This window comes from Aedes aegypti, chromosome 3 (genome assembly GCF_002204515.2).
Source record: "Aedes aegypti strain LVP_AGWG chromosome 3, AaegL5.0 Primary Assembly, whole genome shotgun sequence".
Classification (NCBI taxonomy): domain Eukaryota; kingdom Metazoa; phylum Arthropoda; class Insecta; order Diptera; family Culicidae; genus Aedes; species Aedes aegypti.
In genome coordinates, this window is record NC_035109.1 from 132,432,368 (window position 1) to 132,456,417 (window position 24,050).

Genomic DNA, 24,050 nt, shown 5'->3' on the forward strand with positions numbered 1-24,050 from the left:
GAACATGCTGCCAAAAGGTCGTGTTCTTATGGCGACATCATTTTTAACACCGCACTTCATCGTATATTTGAATCCCATTGCCACCCGGTTTTCGATGCAGATGCACTTTTCATTCCTTCTGGATTCGAACTTTCCATCCATCTACGAAAAACAGGCAGCCTCTGGTTTGGTTACGGTTCGGGAAAATTTATTGCTCATTTCCCATTTTTGAGCGCATAAATTTGTACCAATGCGCTTTCTTTCTTTTTTCCTCTCATTTTTGATCATCTCTTCGCTGGGAGCATCCGAACTCGAACCTTTTATAACGAATGGTGGTTTAATGTTTCGGGTCATCCGCTGCATCCGAATAAGGGACAACACACATTACCGGGAGCATGACAAATGGCCCGAATAAAAGTGTCAAAATAAACTATTAATTATGTGCGCCCTTGTCGCGTATATTTCCACATTTCCACCACCACCCATCATCGGAATGATTGTTTTCCTTCTGCCTGTGCAAGATTGTAAGAACTTAAACGTTTGGAATTATTTACAGTGTGCTGATGATGGTCGCTTCCTGTTTTGTATATATTAATATAGGAAGAATATTTTCCAACGAAGAATGACACTTTAGTCGCACTTGTACTTTGATAAAAGAAAATATAAATTTTCCTTCAATCAGAGGCTTGACCACAGTAGGTAGGACAACCAAGAGCAGAATACATTACTTTTCCACAGGACGGAATATTAAATCATTATGCAATATTTAGAAGCTAACATTAAACAAATTGTGTGAAGGTTTCAGGGGAACATTCCAGTTCATTTGGATCCCGCCGGGGACTACGACAAGGTAATAGACTTTCGTGTCTGTTGTTCAATATTGCGCTAGAAGGTGTTATGCGGAGATCCGGGCTTAACAGCCGGGGTACGATTTTTACGAAATCTAGTCAATTTGTTTGCTTCGCGGATGATATGGCCATTGTCGGCCGAACATTTGAAAAGGTGGCAGACCTGTAGGTACACCCGCCTGAAACGCGAGGCAGCAAAAGTTGGACTGGTGGTGAATGCGACCAAGACAAAGTGCATACTAGCTGGTGGGGCCGAGCGCGACAGGGCTCGCCTAGGAAGCAGTGTCACGAAAGACGATTCTTTTGAGGTGGTCGACGAGTTCGTCTACCTTGAATCCTTGCTGGCGGCAATAACGTTAGCCGTGAAATACGGAGGCGTATCATCGGTGGAAGTCGGGCCTACTATGGCCTCCACAAGAAGCTGCGGTCAAAAAAGATTTACACCCGCACCAAATGTACAAAACGCTCATAAGGCCGATAGTCCTCTACGGGCATGAAACGTGGACGATGCTCGAGGAGGACCTGCAAGCACTTGCAGTCTTCGAAAGCCTAAGACGATTTTTGGTGGTGTGCAGGAAAACTCGGGCTCAGATTGGGTACCACTTCTAGTACTGCATTTGGTCCCTCGGTAATGCAAAATGTACCCAAGTTTGACAGATCGCAGTACACTTTTCACGGCATTCTAGATTACCTTATGAGCCATAAAATTTTGGGTAATTGCAAAGGACATGGAGGTCTCTATTTGTCTCTGTTCAAGGTTCGCCTACGGATGGTTTGGCACTGGGAGGGAGAAACCAATACAAAATTTCTGTACGTCATAGTGAGCCGGGATTCCGCTGTCACGAACTGTCACTGTGAGCCCAGATCTCAAACATTGGACTAACATGGAAAAAGCGCGTAACTGATTGAAACACAATTTCGCATTTCATCAAAAGTGACAAAAATTGAATGAAAACCAATTCATGCACATAATGCAAAATGCAAGTAATGTCACGTAAGCACCTTTCAACTGATTGAATATGAAGCATTGAAAAACGCATCGTTTTACTTTTTCCAAAGAAAATCAACATTTAGTGCATAGAAAACTGTGGCCCTTTTTGCATGTTTGTCAGGAAAGATCGAAAGTACACAACAAAAAAAAAACTAGCGGTTTTCTCCAAGCCTGCCTTGATTGTTGTTGGCAAGCTGGAATTATCTTGCAGTTCAAACAAACGTTGTTCTATATTTCGTGTGTAGTATCGGTGCCTCCCTCCCAGGTTTGGCATACTCCTTCCCCGGTTTCAGATTCTGCCATAATCTCAGGGATCGCCCTAGATTGCAAATTTTCCACTGCATCTCGAACAGGCATTGAAAATGCTCAGCCCATGAGCAAAATTCAGTCGATTTTAGGCATCGTTGATGCTCAGCTAAAGGGTAGGCGGTGAGTTGGCGAGCTCGTTGAGGATTGACGCTCATCAGTACGCCCCTACGTGATCAGAGCTGATCAGCAATTAGAAACCAAGTGAATAGCCCATCGACGAATTTGAAGCAATTGTAGTTTTAGCAGGCAATTGTCTCCCCTTTTCTACAGGGATACGCAGTGTTTATATTAAGCTGTTTTGAGTTTGATTCCAATTTTCAGAACTAATGAACCAGATCTGAACGACTAAAGGCGACGGACAAATGGAGTTCGCTTGAGACAGCTATCGAAGTCGGTTGGCGGGAGATTTTAAGAATGAAAATGGCAGTCCACCATGTTTCGTAGTTTTGTATCGCTCTGTACGGGTGACTCACTTCAGTCATCCTGATAGAAAAACTAGTGACTGTTTTCAACTAGGAATCGGAAAATTCATTATCGGATTCTAATTCCCGCTAGTCTTGCACCTGACTACCATAGAAAATGTGTGATTTAAGATTTGGGAAAGCATAATTCTGTAATCCGCAAGTAAGCAAGTAAGGCGCTCTCGACCAACAAGCATTACGCTTGATCTATGAGTCAATGCCATCAATTATATGGAAATAGATTGTGATTGTCAATGTCAATATTCAGCCCATCCTATTCGGGTCCATGACAAGTGTGTTATACTGAAATTTCATAGCAGAAAGCTGAAGATTGAAGTTCCCACAAAACCCTTTTTTTTGCAAATTCAATGACATTTAGGTTCAGTTTGGTTTGCTTTGTTTTCAACCAGTTCGTAGCAATCGTGGCTCGTGATAGTGTTTCACTTTGGTGTTGCTAGGTGAAAATCCGAGCTCATTGTTTATCCCAACAATGATCGATCATGATCACTAACCGGAGTCAAACTGAGTGGCACAGTTCGCTCGGGAAACATGGTCGCTTTGATTGTGCAAAGTTCATGCTCATTACGCTCGCTCACGTCTTCAATGTCTGATCTCGAAAATCGTCAATTGGTGCCAAAATATTAGTTTTTAGGGGTACATCTCAGGTTACAATTTAATAGATCTCAAGTACTGTTATTATTATAGATTCACATTTACAATATTTGTATAATTCCCAGTTTTGGAAAAACCTACATTTCTCAAATTTCATGGATGGAATGTTTTTAATCATAAGTTCTCTACGCCACGCGAATAATTTGTATTTCAATAGTTTTCTCACATACGGTAGTAATTGTTTGTTTGTCTGGTAAAATTATAACAAACCTTTCCCTTTCCTACGTAATCAACAAAATTAGGTTTTGACGGGTTTCTTGTTAAATCATTTTCTTTAACAACATTTTATTAAACTAGCCTGAGCCATGTTTTAGTATCCTCCATTGCATTGCATTGTTTTTTTTTATAAGTCTAAATTTCAATCAATGAAATCCTACCATGTCTCTCATTAAAAGTGTAACTTCATCACAGTTCAATTAAATGATAAGCGACCACAAACATTCATCGCTAACGGTTTATTTCATCAAATTTAAAATAAAATCACATGTTTAGAATGCTAATTACAGGTAATAAATAGGCATACAAAAACAATAATTTGGTGATGGCTTTTGAAAAGGCTTCTTTTATTTATCAGGCAAATCATATTAACAATATTAATATTTCTGATATGTAATCAGAAGAATTCATTATTTCTGCTGTAGCTTTCCATACCAACCATAACTTGCAATTTCCATTACTATTAAAATTCCGATACATTTGATTTTCAATTATCAGATGTGCCGATGTCACAATATTTGTTTTTACCTATATATGTTATCATACAAATGTGACTATAATTATGTTAAACCCACTTCAATTAACTCTTACAATATCTTCTTTTGCCAAAGTGTTTATAGACCATAAGAAACCCAATTGCAACAAATTAAAAATCAATAATATCTTTGGAATTTTCAAAATTCTTTGAATCAAATAAAGTTTGCAATAAGATTTTTTTTATCAATTTTATTTCCAAAAGATCAGTTTTCTACTACATAGTTACATAATTTGTTTCTTGTTTACGGAGGTATCCACAATATGAGGTTGATTTCATTCAATCAAGTTTGTATTATCAGGTGTGTGTCTCAGATAACAATTGATACTTATGCCGCATTGTGGCAGCTTCGATGAAAACTTGTTAAGTTGAAGATGAACCAGCTATCAGCCTAATGTCTCCCTTATAAACTAACAATAATAAAAAATGTGTGTGGTAAATTTCAGAATAACTCGCATTGTTAAATTCCACTAGAGTTTGTATCTTTTGACAGATACGCGTATTTTGACCTCAACTGTAAGGCCGTCTTCAGTGTCGTGTACTAGTCTCGACCTTTATCCTTTTTATAAAATAAATAAATATAAATACTTAAACAACAGTTGTTGCAGTTTTAACTTTCCAAATATTTTCACTATGAAAAATTCATTGATTTGTTGAATTATGTGCAATCAGCTGCCAATGGCATTTGAGTCAAACTCTATTAAAACTCCAATATTTATAATACCTACAGTATTGGACAAAACATTCGCAACTTTTTCGATTTTCCATACAAAATGACCAACTTTGGTCAGTTAGATCTCAGTTATTTATCGTCCGATTTGAATGAAATTTTCACAGAACATCAGATATAACTTGAATTTTAACATATATTTTTGAGTGATTTTTCCAATCACGGGTTTATAAATTATAACGGTTTATCTAAAGTGTAATTTTCGACGAAAAATTCAAAACTATTTATCTCAAAATCTGATAGCCCTACACAAAAACTGTCTTCAGCAAACTTGTTTACCTCGTTAAAATCTACAACTTTTCTGAAGATACCATGAAGCTATTCAATATGTTTAGTTATGTCATTTATAAAAAATCGTAAATAAATCGATTTTATTAGTCAAACCGTTACTGCTTTTGAACTTGTGTATTGGAAAAATTACTCAAAAATATATGTTAAAATTCAAGTTATGTCTGATGTTCTGACAAAATTTCATTCAAATCGGTCTATAAATAACTGAGATATAGCTTACCAAAGTTGGTCATTATGTATGGAAAATCGAAAAAGTTGCAAATGTTTTGTCCAATACTGTATATGAAATTAATCAACTTAACTGATATGTCGTTTTGAGTAACATATAACGAAACATAAGAGTTTGTGTACCCACCATACAAATATAGTATAGGTACTACCAAAGACAAATTAAATACCTCCATGTCCCTAGCAGTTGCCCAAAATTTTTTGGCTCATAAAGTAATCTAGAATGCCGTGAAAAGTGTACTGCGATCTGTCAAACTTGGGTTCCTTTTGCACTACCGAGGGACCGAATGCAGTACTAGAAGTGGTACCCAATCTGAGCCCGAGTGCGACGGACCTGGTACTACCTTCAATCCGATCACTTTTACAGCAACGTATATGTAATTGCATTGGTTCTCCTCGATTATTATATGTTGATTACACTCGATTGTAATTCCGAAATTTCTAATTTCGAACTGCTACTGCTGAACTGTAACTTTCCATAGGCCTCTCGAAAACTTGATACAGCGTCTTTTCGCTAGACCTACGCCATTATTGAGGTTTGGGTAAATTTTCAATACTGCATAGGCTTGATTCCTTGATAATAAAAAATATATACTTCTTCGTTGGGCGGATAGTACTGATTTAGCCTGTGATGCTAATGTGATGCCCAACTGGAAAAGGTTTAAATCTTCGTCACCATTTTGTAGACTTGTTTGATTGGTAGTTACGCTAATTATGATTATTTATTAGAGTCTCTTGTCTAACTACATACATCATGGACTACTTAGATCCTACAACCAGGTCCCAACGCATCATCTTTTCATCGATTTCAAGACGGCATACGACCAAAGACAAATTAAAGACCTTCATGTCCCTTGCAGTTGCCCAAAATTTTATGGCTCATACGGTAATCTAGAATGCCGTGAAAAGTGTACTGCGATCTGTCAAACTTGGGTACCTTTTGTACTACCGAGGGACCAAATGCAGTACTAGAAGTGGTACCCAATCTGAGCCTGAGTGTGAAGGTGTGCAAAATTGTGTGAAGGTTTCAGGCGAACACTCCAGATCGTTTGGATCCCACCGTGGACTACGACAAGGTAATGGACTTTCGTGCCTGTTGTTCAATATTGCACTAGAAGGTGTTATGCGGAGAGCCAGGCTTAACAGCCGGGGTACGACAATGTTTGCTTCACGGATGATATGGACATCGTCGGCCGAACATTTGAAAAGGTGGCAGACCTGTACACCCGCCTGAAACGCGAGGCAGCAAAAGTTGGACTGATGGTGAATGCGGCCAAGACAAAGTACATGCTAGCTGGTGGGGCCGAGCGCGACAGGACATGCCTAGGTAGCAGTGTTACGATAGACGGGGATACGTTCGAGGTGGTCGACGATTTCGTATACCTTGGATCCTTGCTGACGGCTGACAATAACGTTAGCCGTGAAATACGGAGGCGCATCATCAGTGGAAGTTGGGCCTACTATGGCCTCCAGAAGAAGCGTGGTCAAAAAAGATTCACGCCCGCACCAAATGTACCACGTACAAAACGCTCATAAGGCCGGTAGTCCTCTACGGGCATGAAACGTGGACGATGCTCGAGGAGGACCTGCAAGCACTTGGAGTCTTCGAACGTCGGGTGATTAGGGCGATCTTCGGCGGTGTGCAGGAGAACGGTGTGTGGCGGCGAAGGATGAACCACGAGCTCGCCCAACTCTACGGCGAACCCAGTATCCAGAAGATGGCCAAAGCTGGAAGGATACGATGGGCAGGGCATGTTGCAAGAATGCCGAACAGCAACCCTGCAAAGATGGTATTCGCTTCGGATCCGGTTGGTACAAGAAGGCGTGGAGCGCAGCGAGCTAAGTGGGCGGATCAAGTGCGTATCGATTTGGCGAGCGTGGGGCAGAACAGAGGATGGAGAGATGCGGCCACTAACCGAGTATTGTGGCGTGAAATTGTTGATTCATTGTTATCTGTGTAGATGTTAACTAAATAAACGAAGGAGGTTTGTACAAAAAGATATATTGAGCGAACTAGAGAATCCAAAATTTGCAAATGTGGTTTCGTCCTTTGTAAATGATAGTCAGGCTTGATAAAAACTCCTCTGCGATGCAAAGAGGAGACGATTTTGCCGTTTTTCTGAGGAGAAAAAACTGAACTCAAAATTTTCAACACATAGGGTTTCGTTCTACTTCGTCGTAACAGCTACTGTTCGTCGTATTAAACTTAAAATGTTCCACTACGGCAGATATTCCAACTCACCTGCAACATAGATTCATTTTCCAAATGTAATTTTGTGAAAGCTTTCATGATTCGTCCACCTGTACACCAAAAATGCAATGAAACTAGTGTATTTCGATAAATAACTTCAGTTCAATTATCCACTTTACACTTTTTCACCGAAATCGCATGGACGAACACGATTTGAGAGAAATGCTTAGCGATCGACATCAGTCACACCACTTTCCAACACAAGTTTTTTTCCGCCCCCGTGGGTGACTTACTTCGCCGGGCACTTATTTTCACTATGGAAATCCTTCGTACTTCTTCACTGAAGGATTTCATTCCAATCACACGCCGTAAAACTTTAATAAATCGCCAAATTTTACGAAATTTCCTCAACCGCCGCGTATAATTGAGAATGTAAACAAAGTTCAATCCGTCGTACTGAGAAAAAAAAGCTTGTGTGCATCAATGTGTGCGCGACGCTCGACGTAAAAATACGATTCCTTTGATTGTGTTGTTTTCGCTGTACTGTGAGCAAATGCCATAATTGTACGGTCAAAAGCAATTGTGTTCATATGTTTGGGCTGAATTTTGACGACGAACAATTAATTTTAAAGGAAATTAGTATATTCCATCATGCTGAAGGAATGGAGGGAGATGCCCGTAGATCTATATATTCTAGTAAAACATTTTATTATAGCGTTGATATGTTGTGTTTTAACCACTCAATACACACAGTGAGCCGTAAGTTGTGAAACGAATCTGGAAACTGATTGCGACGGAGTTGAAAACGATACGACGGATTGAGAATACGATAAGATGCATTTTCTTTGCATTATTTCCAAAAACAGATCAAGATTTATCAACATGTTATTGTACAATGCTAAAGCCGTTTTAGGAATTGTTTGGCATCGGTTTGTATCAGCATCATTCACTGCAATACTGGGAAAATTGCAGTTCTCACTGATCAATGCTTAATACGATGGATACTAGCACATCACCCTATCCTCAAGCGATTCGAGTGAGAATGCAAAAAATTCGAGGACTTTTTCATGTACTCTTTCTTTCTTGTTGCGATGCTCACCTTTACTCACGCTTCAAAAGAACTCGTGAGTCTGCCGCCCGAACAAGTCAGTTCTCGGGAAGTTGTGAGAGTACCCTTTTTTTATGGAATCTTACTAGGGTAGGTGTACCAGTTATGGACATAATGGTTCCCTATTTCGTCATACAGGATTACTTGAATGTTTTCACATTCTGAAAGATTTTTTGTGTTGTAGTAGTAAGATTTAAAATATATCTTTATGTTTATGCATTCAAAAAGATTTAAAATTTGAAAGTTATCGAAATTTCCCGTATAGCCAAAAAGGGAACCACTATGGCCATAACTGGTACACTTTCCCTATGTTGTATTTTGTGCTGCATATTCATCGCTCATTTTTCGTTGCTTCTCTGCTTCGCATTTTTTAACTCCCTCGCCAAGAGGGAAAGGCAGCACGCTGCTCGAAAGTATTTCACCAAACTCTAATGATGTTGATGAGTTTTGTCAAGCCTGAACAAGTCAAGTCTAGAAACATATTCAAATTTTTCAACATTGACTTCCGTTTCATCATTCATAACCCCCCCTAGAGCCAAATCCTGGTTGGGCTACTGATTTGGATGAATGCTCATTGCAACAAAATATGTTTCAAAACCGTGTTTTTGAACACGGAGGAAACTTTAAAAGTAAGTATAAATAAGTTAAAAAAAAGCTATTTTAGTTTTTAGTGTAGATGGATTTTCTGTTGCGAACTTTTTTCTGTTTGCCACTAGATGGCGGCTATAATCCCAACTAGTCAATTGTACTAGATTTGTTGCTCACGAATTTGACACGCTAACCACACTCTATCTTGCAACGATGCAATTACGCTTCCAATCGCAAAACGCAACATACTGTTAGCCATCTATGCTTTGGTAGCGCAACTAGTCAGATGATGAGAGATTTGATTTTTCACGCATCCATCACATGCCGCTGTGGGGAAAAATGTTTTATTTTCCTGATATAAGACGGTTCACAGTGAAACTGTTAGGCGGAAAAGGTAGGAATATCCATTCTCTATGTTCTACATACGTTTGTTTTTTTTTGTATTATTGCACTACTTGCATAAAAATTGAGATCCGGCTGGTAGGAGCACTGGTTTGAGGTTGGAAAACCAGGATATGTGAGGTTAGTTTCATTGGAACTTTCGCCTGAGCGATTTTTGCGCTTGAATAAAACACGCTTCGGGACATTCTCCACTGCCCCTAAAAATACCATTGGGTAGATAAATGAATTCTCTACCATTGGATCTCATTCAATTTCATACATAAGTGAAGTAAGCGGTGAAAATAAATATTTTGTTCCGAATGTTTTGAAACCATGAATGAGTTTGACATTGCTCTCGTCAACCATCATCATGACGACAGCAGCACACCCCACCGGACGAATTGTCGTATGGACTTATCCACGGTCTTCTTTTATCCTCGACTTTCTTCTTCTTTTCTGCTCTAAATGCGGGCAATGTTTACATTAAATGACATCCGGACCAACATCCGGACAACGAATGTTCAGCGAATGAACACGAAGTGGATGAATGTACAACGAAATCGTTCATTTTTTGTAAACACGGCCCGCAGAAAAGGTTTTCTTCCCGCTGGAAGTTGCAGCGTGACGTCATCGTAGATTAGTTCATTGGGAGCGATTTCTCTTCATCAATCTCCTCTACACTGTAAGACCAAAGTACTCTTTAAAGGGTAAAAAAGTACCCTCTTTGAAGGAAACTAGTTTAACTCACAAAAAGAGTAAAGGGCCTTTACTCATTAAAGAGTAAACGGCTTGTACGTCAGATCGACGAGTAAATATTACCCACTATGCCAAACTCTGAAGAGTAAAATTTACTCTTTTTCAAATATGGAAATTTAATTTAATTTTGATATTTATTTTCATAGAATAATCGACATTAGACTCTTGTATACATAAAAACATTTTATTAAATACTTTATCAATAATGTTCCGATGCTGGCGAATCTTTAATTAAACGTTAATTTGCTCGAGGATTAGCTGGCCTGGAAAATGAGGCTTCTGTTATTGGTGGGACAATGCATCATGCAAGGTATTTAGTCGGCAGTTAAAGCATCCTGTGAAAAGAAGTCAAAGTTGGGTTGATTTCTCGCATAACTTATGATCTCGCCCTAAAAGCCATTGGTAACCATGTGTGTAGCTCATTGTTTCTGAGCATTCGAATGGATTTACACGTTGTTGAACAACTCCATGGTGAAGAAAGGATCATTATCTACCTACCAGTGATGTTGGTTTAGAAGTTTATTCTTTCACTTGCTCAGAAACAATGAGCTACACACGTGGTTACTGTTGGAGTATTCGACTCCGGAACGACAGGTCTTCCCGGAAGAACTCGACGACGAGCAGAGTAGCGAATACGCGGCGGACACAGCCAAGCACCAGCGGACAAAGGAAATCGGATTTGGAATCGAATCACTTAACTCGCGAGGAAAAAACTACGATTAGGAAATTAACTTTTATTAGCAGCGGTAAAAACACGTTTATAATGCGCGGCAGACTTTGTTGTAATAATGATTGTCTGTTGGTTCAATGAGTGAGGGGTGTGCGGATAATCTAGGCTAACAAATGGAAAGGGATAAATCATTGTACTCCGACACTCCTCCTCAATGTTCAGTCACTTTACATTGCAACCCCGAGCATATCACGGAATCGCTCGAGCTTAGTCGGTCCAAGCGGCTTTGTGAGGACATCAGCAGCCATAATATCGGTCGGGCAGTACTCCAGGGTTAACTGTCCACTGTTGCAGAGCTCCTCCACGAAGCGCTCCTTCGTGTCGATGTGCTTCGACTTTCGACTTGACCGCCCTGTCTTCACAAAAGTTATACAACTCTGATTGTCCTCTCTCAGGATCGTTGGCTTCTTCTGTTCCTCATCAAGATCGCGCAGAAGATGTCTCAGCCAGATGGCATCCTGGCTTGCTTCACAGAGCGCAACATACTCGGCTTCCATGGAGCTGAGTGTCACGCACGTCTGACGTCTGCTAGCCCAAACGATCGCTCCATCTCCGTATTTGAAGACAAACCCTGACGTTGATCGGCGTGTCTCTACATCATCTGCCCAGTCCGAGTCACTGTAGCCAGTCAATGCACTACCGGAACCTGCTCTCAGATGTAGATAGTACTCCTTCGTTCCGCGGAGGTAGCGCAGTACACGTTTGGGTTTCCTTTCCTTGACGATCTTTCGTGCGACTCATCTGGGACCGCATCGCCTTTTCGGGTTTCGTCGGAGGGCCGTCTCGCTCCCGACGACGCTGAAACTCATCCATCAAGCGCGCCTTGACGATGTCCATCGAAATCTCGTCGTCTGCCCTGCTGTCGAGCACGGAAACAATCCCATCGAACGACGGGGGAAGACTGCGTAAAAGCATACAAATCTTCGTGTCGGCATCCAGCTTCGTGCCGGCGGCATCCAGACGATCAAACAGCTCGTCAATCTCACTGAGATGCTGTTCAAGATCGCCGTTTTCCACTAAATTTATCGCACACAATCGCTTCAATAGCGACACCCGAACCGAACGACTTGTTTTCTGGTGATAGTTCGCCAAAGCTTCGAAAACGTCACGCGCGTACTTTTTGTTTTTAACGAGAGGAAGCTGGCTATCTTCCAGCAGCAAAACAATCGTTGATTTCGCTTTTCTGTCATCACTACACCACTCTTCATCGCGGTCTTCTTCTTCCGTCGGGACTGGATCTTTCACTGTATACCAAAGATCTTCACGGCTGAGCAACATTTCTAGACGTATTTTCCACGTCTGCCAGTTTTGCCCATTTAACTTTGGCACAGCAAATCTCGCGTCAACCATCGTTCACTTCGCGCACTAACCGGTGACCGAACAAACGTAAACAAAACAACTACGAGCTGCGTGAGCTGTGATGACTCGGTACTTCTTTTCTCACTTTTCTTCGAGCGTCGTTTGCCCGGAACACAACGGAAAACGAAACGGCTTCTTCACTCTTCGCAGTGAACGTCAACTTTTTCCGTTCTGCTTTTCTCCCCGCTATCACACACACTAATCAAACTTCGCTCTCGCCACGTTCACGGGCGCAGCAACTTCTCGCGATTTCTTCCTCCTCCGGGAGGGGAAACACTTAACCTCAAATCTTCCTTATGCGATCGCACTGGGGCTACTTCCTGGGGCCCATAACCTGTTGGAGTATTCGACTCCGGAACGACAGGTCTTCCCGGAAGAACTCGACGACGAGCAGAGTAGCGAATACGCGGCGGACACAGCCAAGCACCAGCGGACAAAGGAAATCGGATTTGGAATCGAATCACTTAACTCGCGAGGAAAAAACTACGATTAGGAAATTAACTTTTATTAGCAGCGGTAAAAACACGTTTATAATGCGCGGCAGACTTTGTTGTAATAATGATTGTCTGTTGGTTCAATGAGTGAGGGGTGTGCGGATAATCTAGGCTAACAAATGGAAAGGGATAAATCATTGTACTCCGACAGTTACCAATGGCTTTTAGGGCGTTATCTCAGAGTATGCGAGATTTGTGGCTCCGTGTACACTGTAAACTTGTCATTACTCTTTAATGTGTGAAATCTACCCATTATTTTCTGGTGTATGAAACGTCAAAATAACGGGTAATTAATTTTTTCACATAATGGGTATTTAATGCCCATTTATTTGTTCCAGTCATGTACTCTATAATGGGTGAAAAATTCCTTGCAATTTATAATATAGCTAAATTCTCCATCAGAACAATGTTTATGTGTTTATTATTAATAGTAAGAAAAAATATCAGAAATGAGTATAAGTCTAAGGTAGGTTTATTAAGTAATTTTTCTGTAATGTTCTGATTTGATAAACAATCAATTTTACAGGATGCTTTAACTGCCGACTAAATACCTTGCATGATGCATTGTCCCACCAATAACAGAAGCCCCATTTTCCAGGCCAGCTAATCCTCGAGAAAATTAACGTTTAATTAAAGATTCGCCAGCATCGGAACATTATTGATGTAGTATTTAATAAAATCTCGCATAACTTCTGATCTCGCCCTAAAAGCCATTGGTAACCATGTGTGTAGCTCGTTGTTTCTGAGCATTTGAATGGATTTCCATGTTATTTAACAACGCTATGGGAAAGAAAGGATCATTATCTACCTGCCCGTGATGTTGGTTTGGATGCTTATTCTCTCTTTTGATCAGAAACAACGAGCTACACACGTGGCTACCAATGGCTTTTAGTGCGTTATCTCAGAGTATGCGAGAAATGTTTTTATGTATACAAGAGTCTAATGTCGATTATTCTATGAAAATAAATAACAAAATTAAATTAAATTTCCATATTTGAAAAAGAGTTAATTTTACTCTGTTTCTCAATTTATTAGTTTGGCATACTGCCGTTATACGCATAATTGTCCCATGTTACTTTTTGTGCATTTTGACTTTTTTTCATCAAACAGTTCATTTTTACGTATAGTTTTAGAAAACACTTACCAAAAATTCGGAAACTCAATGAAAAGTGAGCCAAGTCAATTTGTCCCATTGATGAATTTCCACACATAACTGTCCCACTACTGTATTTTTACGCATAACTGTCACACTATACAATTCGCTGCGCTGTTCTCGAACAAAATATTCAGTTGGCAGTTTTTATTTAGCTGGAGTTTGGGAAAATCGTTTTGAATATCTTCTTACGTTGGCTTTACATCCCATGTGGAACACAACCTGTTTTATGTGTTTGTATTATCGGGATGCATTCATCATTCATGCGAGCCCAACGTCAATTTTGATTGAAAATTTCAATATCCAAATATTATTTCCTATCCGTTTTTCAATTAATTTTAGTTGAATTTTAAGGGTCAATCACAAAATTCTTCTAGTTTTTGGAACCGCGGTTTTCGATTAAAAATTTACCGTAATTTTGAATTCATCGCGGGGAGCACTGAAGTAATCCCACTTGAAGAATCAGTAATCACTTTAATTTTGATTTTAAATTTGGCTTGCGACAAATCAACTTCATGATTTAGCAAACCAAGTCTAAATTAAAATGGTTCGACCATCATTTGGATGACTTTGCCACATGCTGGGTTGTTTCGAATACCGGTTCACTGGTGGAAGTGACCATCATATTGGCGAATCTGAAACCTGGCTTGCGTCATATCAATTGTCACTAAAGGTTCAGATGTATTTGAATGACTTGACCACATGTCGGATTGTTCCGAATTCCTGGTTTCCTGGGGTAAATGGCCACTAAATTGTCGGTCCTGAAACTTAATTCCCAAACTTTATGAATTTGCAAATCACGTCAAAAGAAGAATAGTTCAAGAGGTTTTGGATGACCTGGTTATTCTGGATAACTACGGAGCAAGTGGCAAATATGTTGGCGGTTCTTAAACTTAATTTGCGATGATTTTGTAAACCAAGTCCAAAGAAATGTAAAATCGGGTGGATATTTGTGTCTTGAATTTTGAGATGATTATTTACTCTGCTAAATAACCTTGAATTCGCCGATGAGTTTCTGTCAAGCCTGCAGCTGGAAGTATCGATATAAGAATTTATTATATCATATAAACTCTCTAACTTACTCATCCACTCTTTCTTTCACTTACTCATACATTTTCTCATTAGCGGGATTTGGGGCAAGTGTGCCACCTTAAGCAAAGTGTTCTCTAACTTTGTCTAAAGCTTAAAAAACCCACCAATTCAGCCTTATGATGTTAGTTTCACATCTTTTCATAAGTACTGTGCCATTCAAAAAGAAAATAATTTAAAAAAGTGTTAGTTCTGGAGCTCCTCAAATATCATCCAAAATAACCTGATTTCCAACACTATGGGGCAAGTGTGCCACCCTTATGGGGCAAGACGGCCACCGAATGAACATTCATGTAATTCTATTTGTAATGAAATTTTCTTTTTTTCCTGTTAACATTGCTAACAAAGCAGAGCCTAATTGATAATTTTAAAAATATTTTTAAGTTTACCGTCATGAGGGGTTGCTTCATAACAAGGTTCATCACATGCGGAACTCTCTACTAGTCAATTCGAATAACTAAAATCGATATTTTTGTCTCCAATACGATATATGAATTACTCTTTCATTTCATTTGGTGGGCCTCGTGGCCGAGCGGTTAGTGTCGTTAGGCAGTTAAGCGTATCGTGTCGTGGGGTGTGGGTTCGATTCCCGCTGCAGCCATTGAAACTTTTCGTCAGGAATGTTTCTCGGCTGTGCCATTGGAGCATGCTTGTCCGTTGTATAGTGTTAAGTTACAGTCTGTGCAGCTAAATGGCTGAAGATGGTGTCCGTGTCTTTTTTTATTACGGGAGATTTGTATAATATTACACTAGATCAGCACTAAATAACGGTAACACATCGATGACAATAATTAAAATAGTTCTTAAAACGCCTAAAACCATGTTATTATCGAATATTTGGAGAAAAAATCACTGTGAGCGCAAAAATAGGGTAAATTATGTATTTTGGACAGGCTAAGGATATGTCTGGAAACGGCGATCGATTAACTGTCTTAGATACTAATATTTTGTTACGTTATGATACTTATATGCTTAATGTCTCATTATAATTTGAGTTTCTGGGGAGAAAAAGCTTACAAACTGTAGCATTAGTTGCCAAAATAGCGTTTTTCAGCGGCCTGTCTGTTATACATTTCGGACATCAAATATACATTTTGGACACCCTCATGTGAATATAATTTGGACAGGGGCGTTATCTCAATATCTATTCAATATTGACTTCGCAGCACTAAACCGTAATCGCACCTGCTCATGTGATGCGAAGTTTTCTAGATGCGAAGCTAATGTCAAAGTCGAAACAATGGGACGGCGGCTGTGACGACTTCGGGCGGCTTCCACAGATGTAAATAAGCGGCTAAATTGACCTCTTACACACTAAGTCATTATTGACGAACTTCAATGAAATGTTATGCAGCTTGTGAAATTAATATTTCTGACGTCGACATTTCACTGAAAACTGTTTTATTTTGATCAATTATGATGTGCATTACTCTAATTTGGCAAGGAGTATTGATAATCTTTGTGAAGTCTCATTTATGTTGCTGCATGTGGTGTTAGAAATCAAGAGAGTTTTTAGACTTTGTTCTGAGCAATTTTCTCTCACTGTGTAAATAAGTTCGCAGCTCCAAACAGAGCTGCGATCGCATTCTGGATTTAACCAAAAAATACAATAGCTTCTCAAAAGAAAGATCATATCATAATGTTTTAAGAGTTTGCATGTGACTTATGCATTTTTTCGCTTATTGGATGTGTATATTCGTGATAATCAATAATTTCATTTAATGCATGCAAATATCATCAGATCCACGAAATACGCCTGCAAGTATGCATGCATGCGACATTCCAGTGCGTTCCATCAGATGGCCAAATTATATCAACTGAACAAAAACCGTAATCTATTTTGGACACCACCTGATTTATGGCTTATATACTTATGTTAAGATTTAAGATTAACTTAGCTTCAATTTTAGACATATTTTATCCTATTGCATCCTTTAAACTTTTTATGAGTGCCAATTCTGAGCGCTATTATTGCGTTTAATGTATGTTCTTGAATTGTACATCCTCTTGCATTCGTAGGTTTCACAGATGTTCTGTTGATACAATTTACAATTTTGATATTTTTGAAGCCAATTTGTAATTGTTATAAAAATAGTCATCATCAATAAGTAGCATAGTGTATTAATAATGCAATACATGATTTTCCGTACATTAATTGCTTTTCATCTCATTGTAAATGAGCATAGAACGACCAGCCTGTCCAAATTATATGCATGTCCAAGTTATATACGTTACCCTATTCGCTATTCCCCTTATACACTTCAGAAACCACTACTGGTGCCTCATTTTGGTTCATTATTATGATTTTGTTGATGATGTTTACATTTTTATGTGGCCTAGCTATAATAATAGTAATAATACATTTTTATGAATTTCACTCCAACCATTTTTGTTTACAAAACAGGTGGCACACTTGCCCCAAAAAGTATAGATTTCAACAAAAATATATTTCGTATGTAAAATTGAATGTTTTTTCGTTCAAATGCCACAATTACTTAAACATTTGTATAACTTCACGGCGTACAGTACGTTTGAAAAATTCGTTATTAATTTACCTCTCACCATGCTATTTAGAAATAACGAAATTGTGCATTTCTGCATTATAGGAAAAAAAGGGTCGACCAAAATTAGTAATTAATTTCCAGCAGTAATGTTACTTACCCGTGTACACGCCGTCGAGTCTGAAAATGGAAAGAGGATGTTTCAATGGTGCGATTTTGGTCGCAGCCTACTTATGTAATATTTGAATTCTTGTTGACTACGATCGGAGCGCGCGGTCGATAAAGCAGAACCCTTTATATTCGGTGGACTACACACAGTCAAACTATTAACGCAACTGCATGCTGCACAGAAATCTCATAAAAAATCACTGAAATTTGATGATTTTCACAAAAGTCGATGTAAATACGTAAAAAATAGATCGAATTTTGTCATATTTTGACCATTGTATTATGAACTATAAGGGAACATATTGTTAAGCTGAAATAAAAAATATAGTTTGTAGTTTTTTTATAAAAATCTGGGGTGGCACACTTGCTATCACACAAACAGAAAACTTTGCTTTCCATCCCAAACTATAAAATCGTATTTCTTCACTTCCCTACACGTGGCTCCGTTTGGCACATGTCATTTGAGCCTTCATTAGGTGCCTTAACATAGTCTTGAGGATATACGTCCTCTACATTCGGTACAATATATACATAGGAACGGTCATCTACAGCAGTATGCTTAGCACACAATTGAGTCCTAAAATTTTTAATTAAATCTTGTTTTTATTTAATAACACGAAAAAGCATGTTATTGTAACTACTTTAGCAATTTTTCCCGCTCAAATAATGGCTAGAACATGTTTAAACTTTAATTTAAAAATTTGGTTCATAAATGAACCTTGACACTTTTGATCATGTTTGACGTTTGCTTAGTCGACAAAAACACCACAGGGGTTTTAGTTCGACCACTGGGGTTGTTCCTATCTGACATTTCGTAAGGGACACGGAAAACAAAATACACCCAAAATTTGAGTTTAAGCCAAAGGATGTGACAAAATCTAAAAAAATGTTTTTTGGGCTTAAACCAACGGAAAACATTAGAAAGTTGAGTAAACATGTGTTTTTGGCCTAAACTTAAGCGTTTGGTACTAAAATTGGGACAGGGCTTTAGGACCCTATTGATCACTACTAACTGTGGGACTGTTATGCGTAGAAATTCACCAAAAATCCCGTATTTCTAGGCATATCAGTCCCACTATGAATTTCGTAGCTAAATTTACATTTTTCCCATAACACAAACTCTTGACTCTAATGAACATGCTGTTCTTTATACTACTGTAAAGATTTAATTCAATTTACAACCCACCTGGTCAATACGAGGCCTAAATGTGTTAAAATCTTTAAACGCGTTTTTCTCGATTGTATATTTTGGAACATGGGACAATTATGCGTATAACGGCAGCATAGTGGGTAAAATTTACTCGTCGATCTGACGTACAAGCCGTTTACTCTTTAATGAGTAAAGGCCAATGAGAATATATATCAAGGTGTGGAAGAAGAAGCAATGGCTATGGATTAGTGAAGAGAAAAAACGTAAACAAAAATAACTACGTCACTAATTCACACGGCTTCTTATGGGAGCTCACGCGCTTGTAGTTGTGAAACATTTTGCACCGTACACGGATGTCACGCACACTAAATGTATTTTCCACACCTCGGTATATATTCTCATTGTATATATTCTTTTTGTGAGTTAAACTAGTTTCTTTCAAAGAGGGTACTTTTTTACCCTTTAAAGAGTACTTTGGTCTTACAGTGTAGAGCAATTTTCTTGCTCATGCTCTGAGTAAACAAATTTTAGAGTGTGCTGCAGTACTAGAGTGGAACGAACTGTCAAATTACTCGAAACAAAATATTACAAGTCGACGCGTAATTTTACGTGAACTCAAAACGATTTGCAGTCGGTTCTGGTTTAATTCTTAAAATTTTAGCTATCATTTCGTTAAACACAATGTCTAAACCAGGAGAAAAAGCCTTGCAAGCCATGAAGGAACTGGATAAGTCGGTATCAGTGTTTAAGAAACCTGTAGTTCCAAAAACTAAGAAGGAGAAGAAAATCATTTTGAACGAGGAAACTTATCTGGAGGTATGTTTCATTTACTTTAAATAGATGTTCAAAATTGTTCATGTTTCTGCAGAAACTTACGCTGTATACCTTTTACAGGAAATGGCTAAAATTATCCAACGAGATTTTTTTCCGGATCTCAAAAAACTGAAAGCGCAGAACGAATATTTGGATGCCCTGGCAAGCAATGACATTGTGAAACTACGCCAAATATTCTCCAAATACAACTCGAAATCACCTCTAATACGAGAACGTAAGTAGAATGGCCAAAACATACTAGATTCTTGAGTCATTTTATATTATAATTTCAGCCAGCCCTGCTACCTTTGAGACGCCTTTGCCTAGTGCTTCCCTTGCACCTGATGAACCTCCCTCTGTTCGATCAATCGCAAGCTCTTCTTCGACCAGGAGCAACAAATCTATCGCTGACAAACACTCCTTGGATTCGTTCCTGTTCAACTATACCAGCGAAGATAACGACAGTTTTCAGGAAATCATGGAAGCAGCTGATAAAAAGCTCCGGCAAAAATTCGCTATTCTCTATGATGCAGAAGGCTCCAGTCGATTGAGCTTGGATAAGCAACTGGCCCTTCCGAGTATCGAAAGCCAATTCGATAAAAAGGACAAGCCTAAGGAGCTGGACATGTGGACTTACAAGAACAAGAACTACATAATGTACATCCCGGATGGCGTGGCACTTAGCCGAGAGGAGGAAATCGAACTGGCAAACAAGAAGCAAGAAATCGAACACAACAATACCCGGTTGAAGGTAAATCCTTTCAACGAGAACGAGAGCAAACAAGCAATAGTCGAAGCGGCCAAGTCGCAAGCTAAGTGCCTTCCGGAGAAGATTGGCGTAGACGGTAAACTGATCGAAGCATCTCTTACGCCAGCTGTTCGTGGATTCAGTTTCGTCAAAAGTCCTTCACCCTGCCCAGGAGTAACTGATAGCCCACTGTTCACGTGGGGTGAAATCGAAGGAACGCCTTTCCGTTTAGATGGTGGGGATACTCCATTGCATCCAGCATCGGCAGGTCCATCGTTTCACATAGCTGAAACATCGAAACGTGAAACAATAGCCCTCCAATTAGCGGAAAAGGCAGCTGAACAGTCCCGCTCAAAAAAAGCCAAAGCCATCGAAGCGGCGCGACGGAACATTGCGTCACCGGTAATCCGAAACACGTTCGATCGACTGGCCAGTATGTCCCCGGCGGCACGAAGGCTCGCCACCAACAAGCTGGGATTCATCAACACTCCCAGCCCAATGCGAACTCCGGCTAGTTCGGTTATGACGACACCAAGACTGCAGTCACAGTCCCGCAGGTCAAGACCAACCCCATCGCCTGCAGGGATGGTGCGGAGAAAAACGCCCATGGCGGCCGTCAGGACAGACAACAGCAGTGGCAGTAGCGTTACAGCAAGTGAAGGGTCCTCTAGTGGCTTGGATACTCTGACCGATAACCTTTTGGATATTCCTTCGGCTGGTAAGCGACCGAAAGCTGCCGATTTCTTCTGAGGTGGTTAATGAAGTTTATTTTTTAAATGAATACCGTTAAGTTATTTAAATTTGAAATGGAATAATAATTTGTAATACTGAAGCTAAAACTACATTTTATTTCATACCCTAGAACATAGTTTCCGAACTGTGGGTCGTGATTCACTGGGGGGTCGTTAGTCAATAATAGGAGATTGCGAATGAAGTTACAATTTCATATTTTCCCCTTTGTCGCCGAATGGTGTGCAGGAACTTGTCAACTATTTTGCAAAAGTTACGAAATAATTTTAAACTGTTCGAAAGAGTTAGGTGGGTTTAAAGAAAGGAAGCAAACATTTTACAGTTTTTTATTTTGTCGATTTTGTACTCTTTTTAAATAGCATCCAAACCGTTGATTTTAGAGTTATAGTTTGCTGGAGAAAATTTCTTGGTAAATTGAAGCGCATCTTTTAATGAGCAGTTGAAATCCATCCACTTAGCTTCTAGGTCCTAACAGTATGATGGAAAAACTGCTTTTCATTAAATTTAGATAGGGTGAAGAGCTACTTGAGCACTACCATGATTCACTTTGGCATGGGGGGTTTTCTCGACCGAATTATATGAAACTTTGCAATTCAATACGACGTATATTGCTACCAAATATAAGCTCACAAACTTTCAAAAAACACCACTGCGAAAGTGAATGAAAAGTGCCAAGAATATGATCCAGCTCCCTATGTAGTAATATAGTGTTTTCGGCAAATTTATAGAGTTAGCAATTTGAAACAACTTAGTCGAAAACACAATTTTTCTATCTCTCATACTTCAAATCGTTATTTGTTTTGATTTTTTTGATTGTTATGTATCGAGTATACAGTCAGCTCTCCATAACTCGATATTGAAGAGACCATCGAGTAAAGGAGGTATCGAGTTAAAGAACAGAAAATCAGTGCATTGCCCTCAGTGAACGAACCGTCTTCATCGTTTGGTTCTACCTCCCATGGGCTCACTCAACCAACAGGCGAAAACAGCAAAAAGGCTAACTGCCGTGCCTCTCCATCCCATTGCAGAGAATATCCAGTTCAGTCGTAAACGAAAATAGCGTGTATGGACACAGCAGGAATGTGTGCATTTGTATTGAAATTTCTAGAACAACAGTGGCGTTGTATAGATGAAATCTGGTGCACTCCACTTTGTGCACCCGAGAGAGGAATTGCCGATGGCGCGGTTTGCGACAATTCAGAAAGCGCGCGCAACTGGCGTCGCGACGTCTGCTGTTGGAAGAGAAAGCGACAATGTCATAGGGGCCGTCCATTAATTCCGTAATATATTATGGTGGGAGTAGGAGTCTGAGATTCCTCACGCACAATACAATTCATTTATTATTATCATACAACAAATCTTACCATGGGGGGGTTGGAATCCCCCTAAAATTGTCTTACGTTATTAATGGACGGCCCCATATATGCGTATAACTATGTTGCATGAAGCTAGGCGCGACACTAGGCGTACTAAATCTAGATTTCGCGTTCAGTATCATAAGGGATGATTCTAATATTACATAACGCAAAATATACCAATTTTAGACCCCCTGCCACCCCCACGCAACAACTTCTGTATGGAAAATTTAAAAATTTTGTACGGACCGTAACACATAGGAAGACCCCCTCCCTCTCCTTATTGCGTTACGTAATATTTGAACGATCCCTAAGCGCGTAATCGCTGCAGGATCAATTTCTCTTCATGATTTTCTCTTCAGCTAATGGATTAACTGCTTTGTTCTTGTCCACAATTGATCAGCAGAAGTTTTCTCGTTTTATTTTGTATGGGGAAAGGCATCTAACTTCTCGTAAATGGAAGCATTAATCGAAAAAATGTTTGGTAGGCGTAATAGTCATCATCATTACGTACAATCGGTACTAAATATTTTTTCGAAAAATGTTCCCAATGGATTACCTGCTTTGCTCTTGTCCTCAGTTGATCAGCAGAAGTTTTCTCGTTCAATTTAGTATGGGGAAAGGCATCTAACTTCAAATTGCTCGTAAATGAAAGCATTAATCGAAAAAATATTTGGTAGGCGTGATAGTCATTATAATTACGTACAACCGGTATCAAATATTTTTTTCGGAAAAAGTTTCCAATTTCGAGAAATAAATCGTTAGATACATCGCCATACAAATATTTTTATCGTTACCTGTTAGCGATTTTTCGTGCATATACACTAGCGCAAGTGCGTTACTATGTGGCGAGTAGCGAATCAGGGCATGCATGTATCTCATTTTGAGAAATAATTCGTTAGATACATTTTGCCATACAAATATTTTTATCGTTACCTTTTTGAAGATTTTTCGTCCATAGACACTTGCGCAAGTGCGTTACTATGCGGCGAGTAGCGAATCAGGGCATGTATGTAACCCATTACTCGGCCGGATAACTATTTTCAACTGCTTTTTTCGATTCAATAGAAAGCACTCATCATCCTTCTTCATGCTGCATCGTAAAATGTGACGAAAATCGTTTGATTTTTATGTACTAACTTAAAGACGAAATCTACGAAGAGAAATCGATCAATGCAGATACGCCTGTATGAAACAGTCGAATTTTGTTCCGGCCATAGCCCGATTTTATATATTTTATAAACCAAAGGTTTGAATGGATTACCTGCTTTGCTCTTGCCCACAGTTGATCAGCAGGAGTTTTCTCATTTTATTTTGTATGGGTAAAGGCATCTAGCTTCAAATATCTTGTAAATGCAAGCAATAATCGAAAAAAATATTTGGTAGGCGTGATAGTCATCATCATTACGCATAACCAGTATCAAATATTTTTTTCGAAAATAGATCCCAATTTTGA

At 39.3% G+C, this 24,050-nt stretch overlaps 1 protein-coding gene across 1 annotated transcript; it reads left to right on the forward strand.

The window, feature by feature from the left end:
- The first annotated feature begins 19,488 nt into the window (after positions 1 to 19,488).
- Positions 19,489 to 21,328, forward strand: LOC5571089 (protein DGCR14 homolog). The gene is made up of 3 exons (XM_001659479.2): positions 19,489 to 19,744; positions 19,823 to 19,976; positions 20,035 to 21,328. The coding sequence occupies exons 1-3, from the start codon at positions 19,610 to 19,612 to the stop codon at positions 21,237 to 21,239; spliced, it is 1,494 nt and encodes a 497-aa protein (XP_001659529.1). The 5' UTR covers positions 19,489 to 19,609; the 3' UTR covers positions 21,240 to 21,328.
- The last annotated feature ends 2,722 nt before the right edge of the window (positions 21,329 to 24,050 follow it).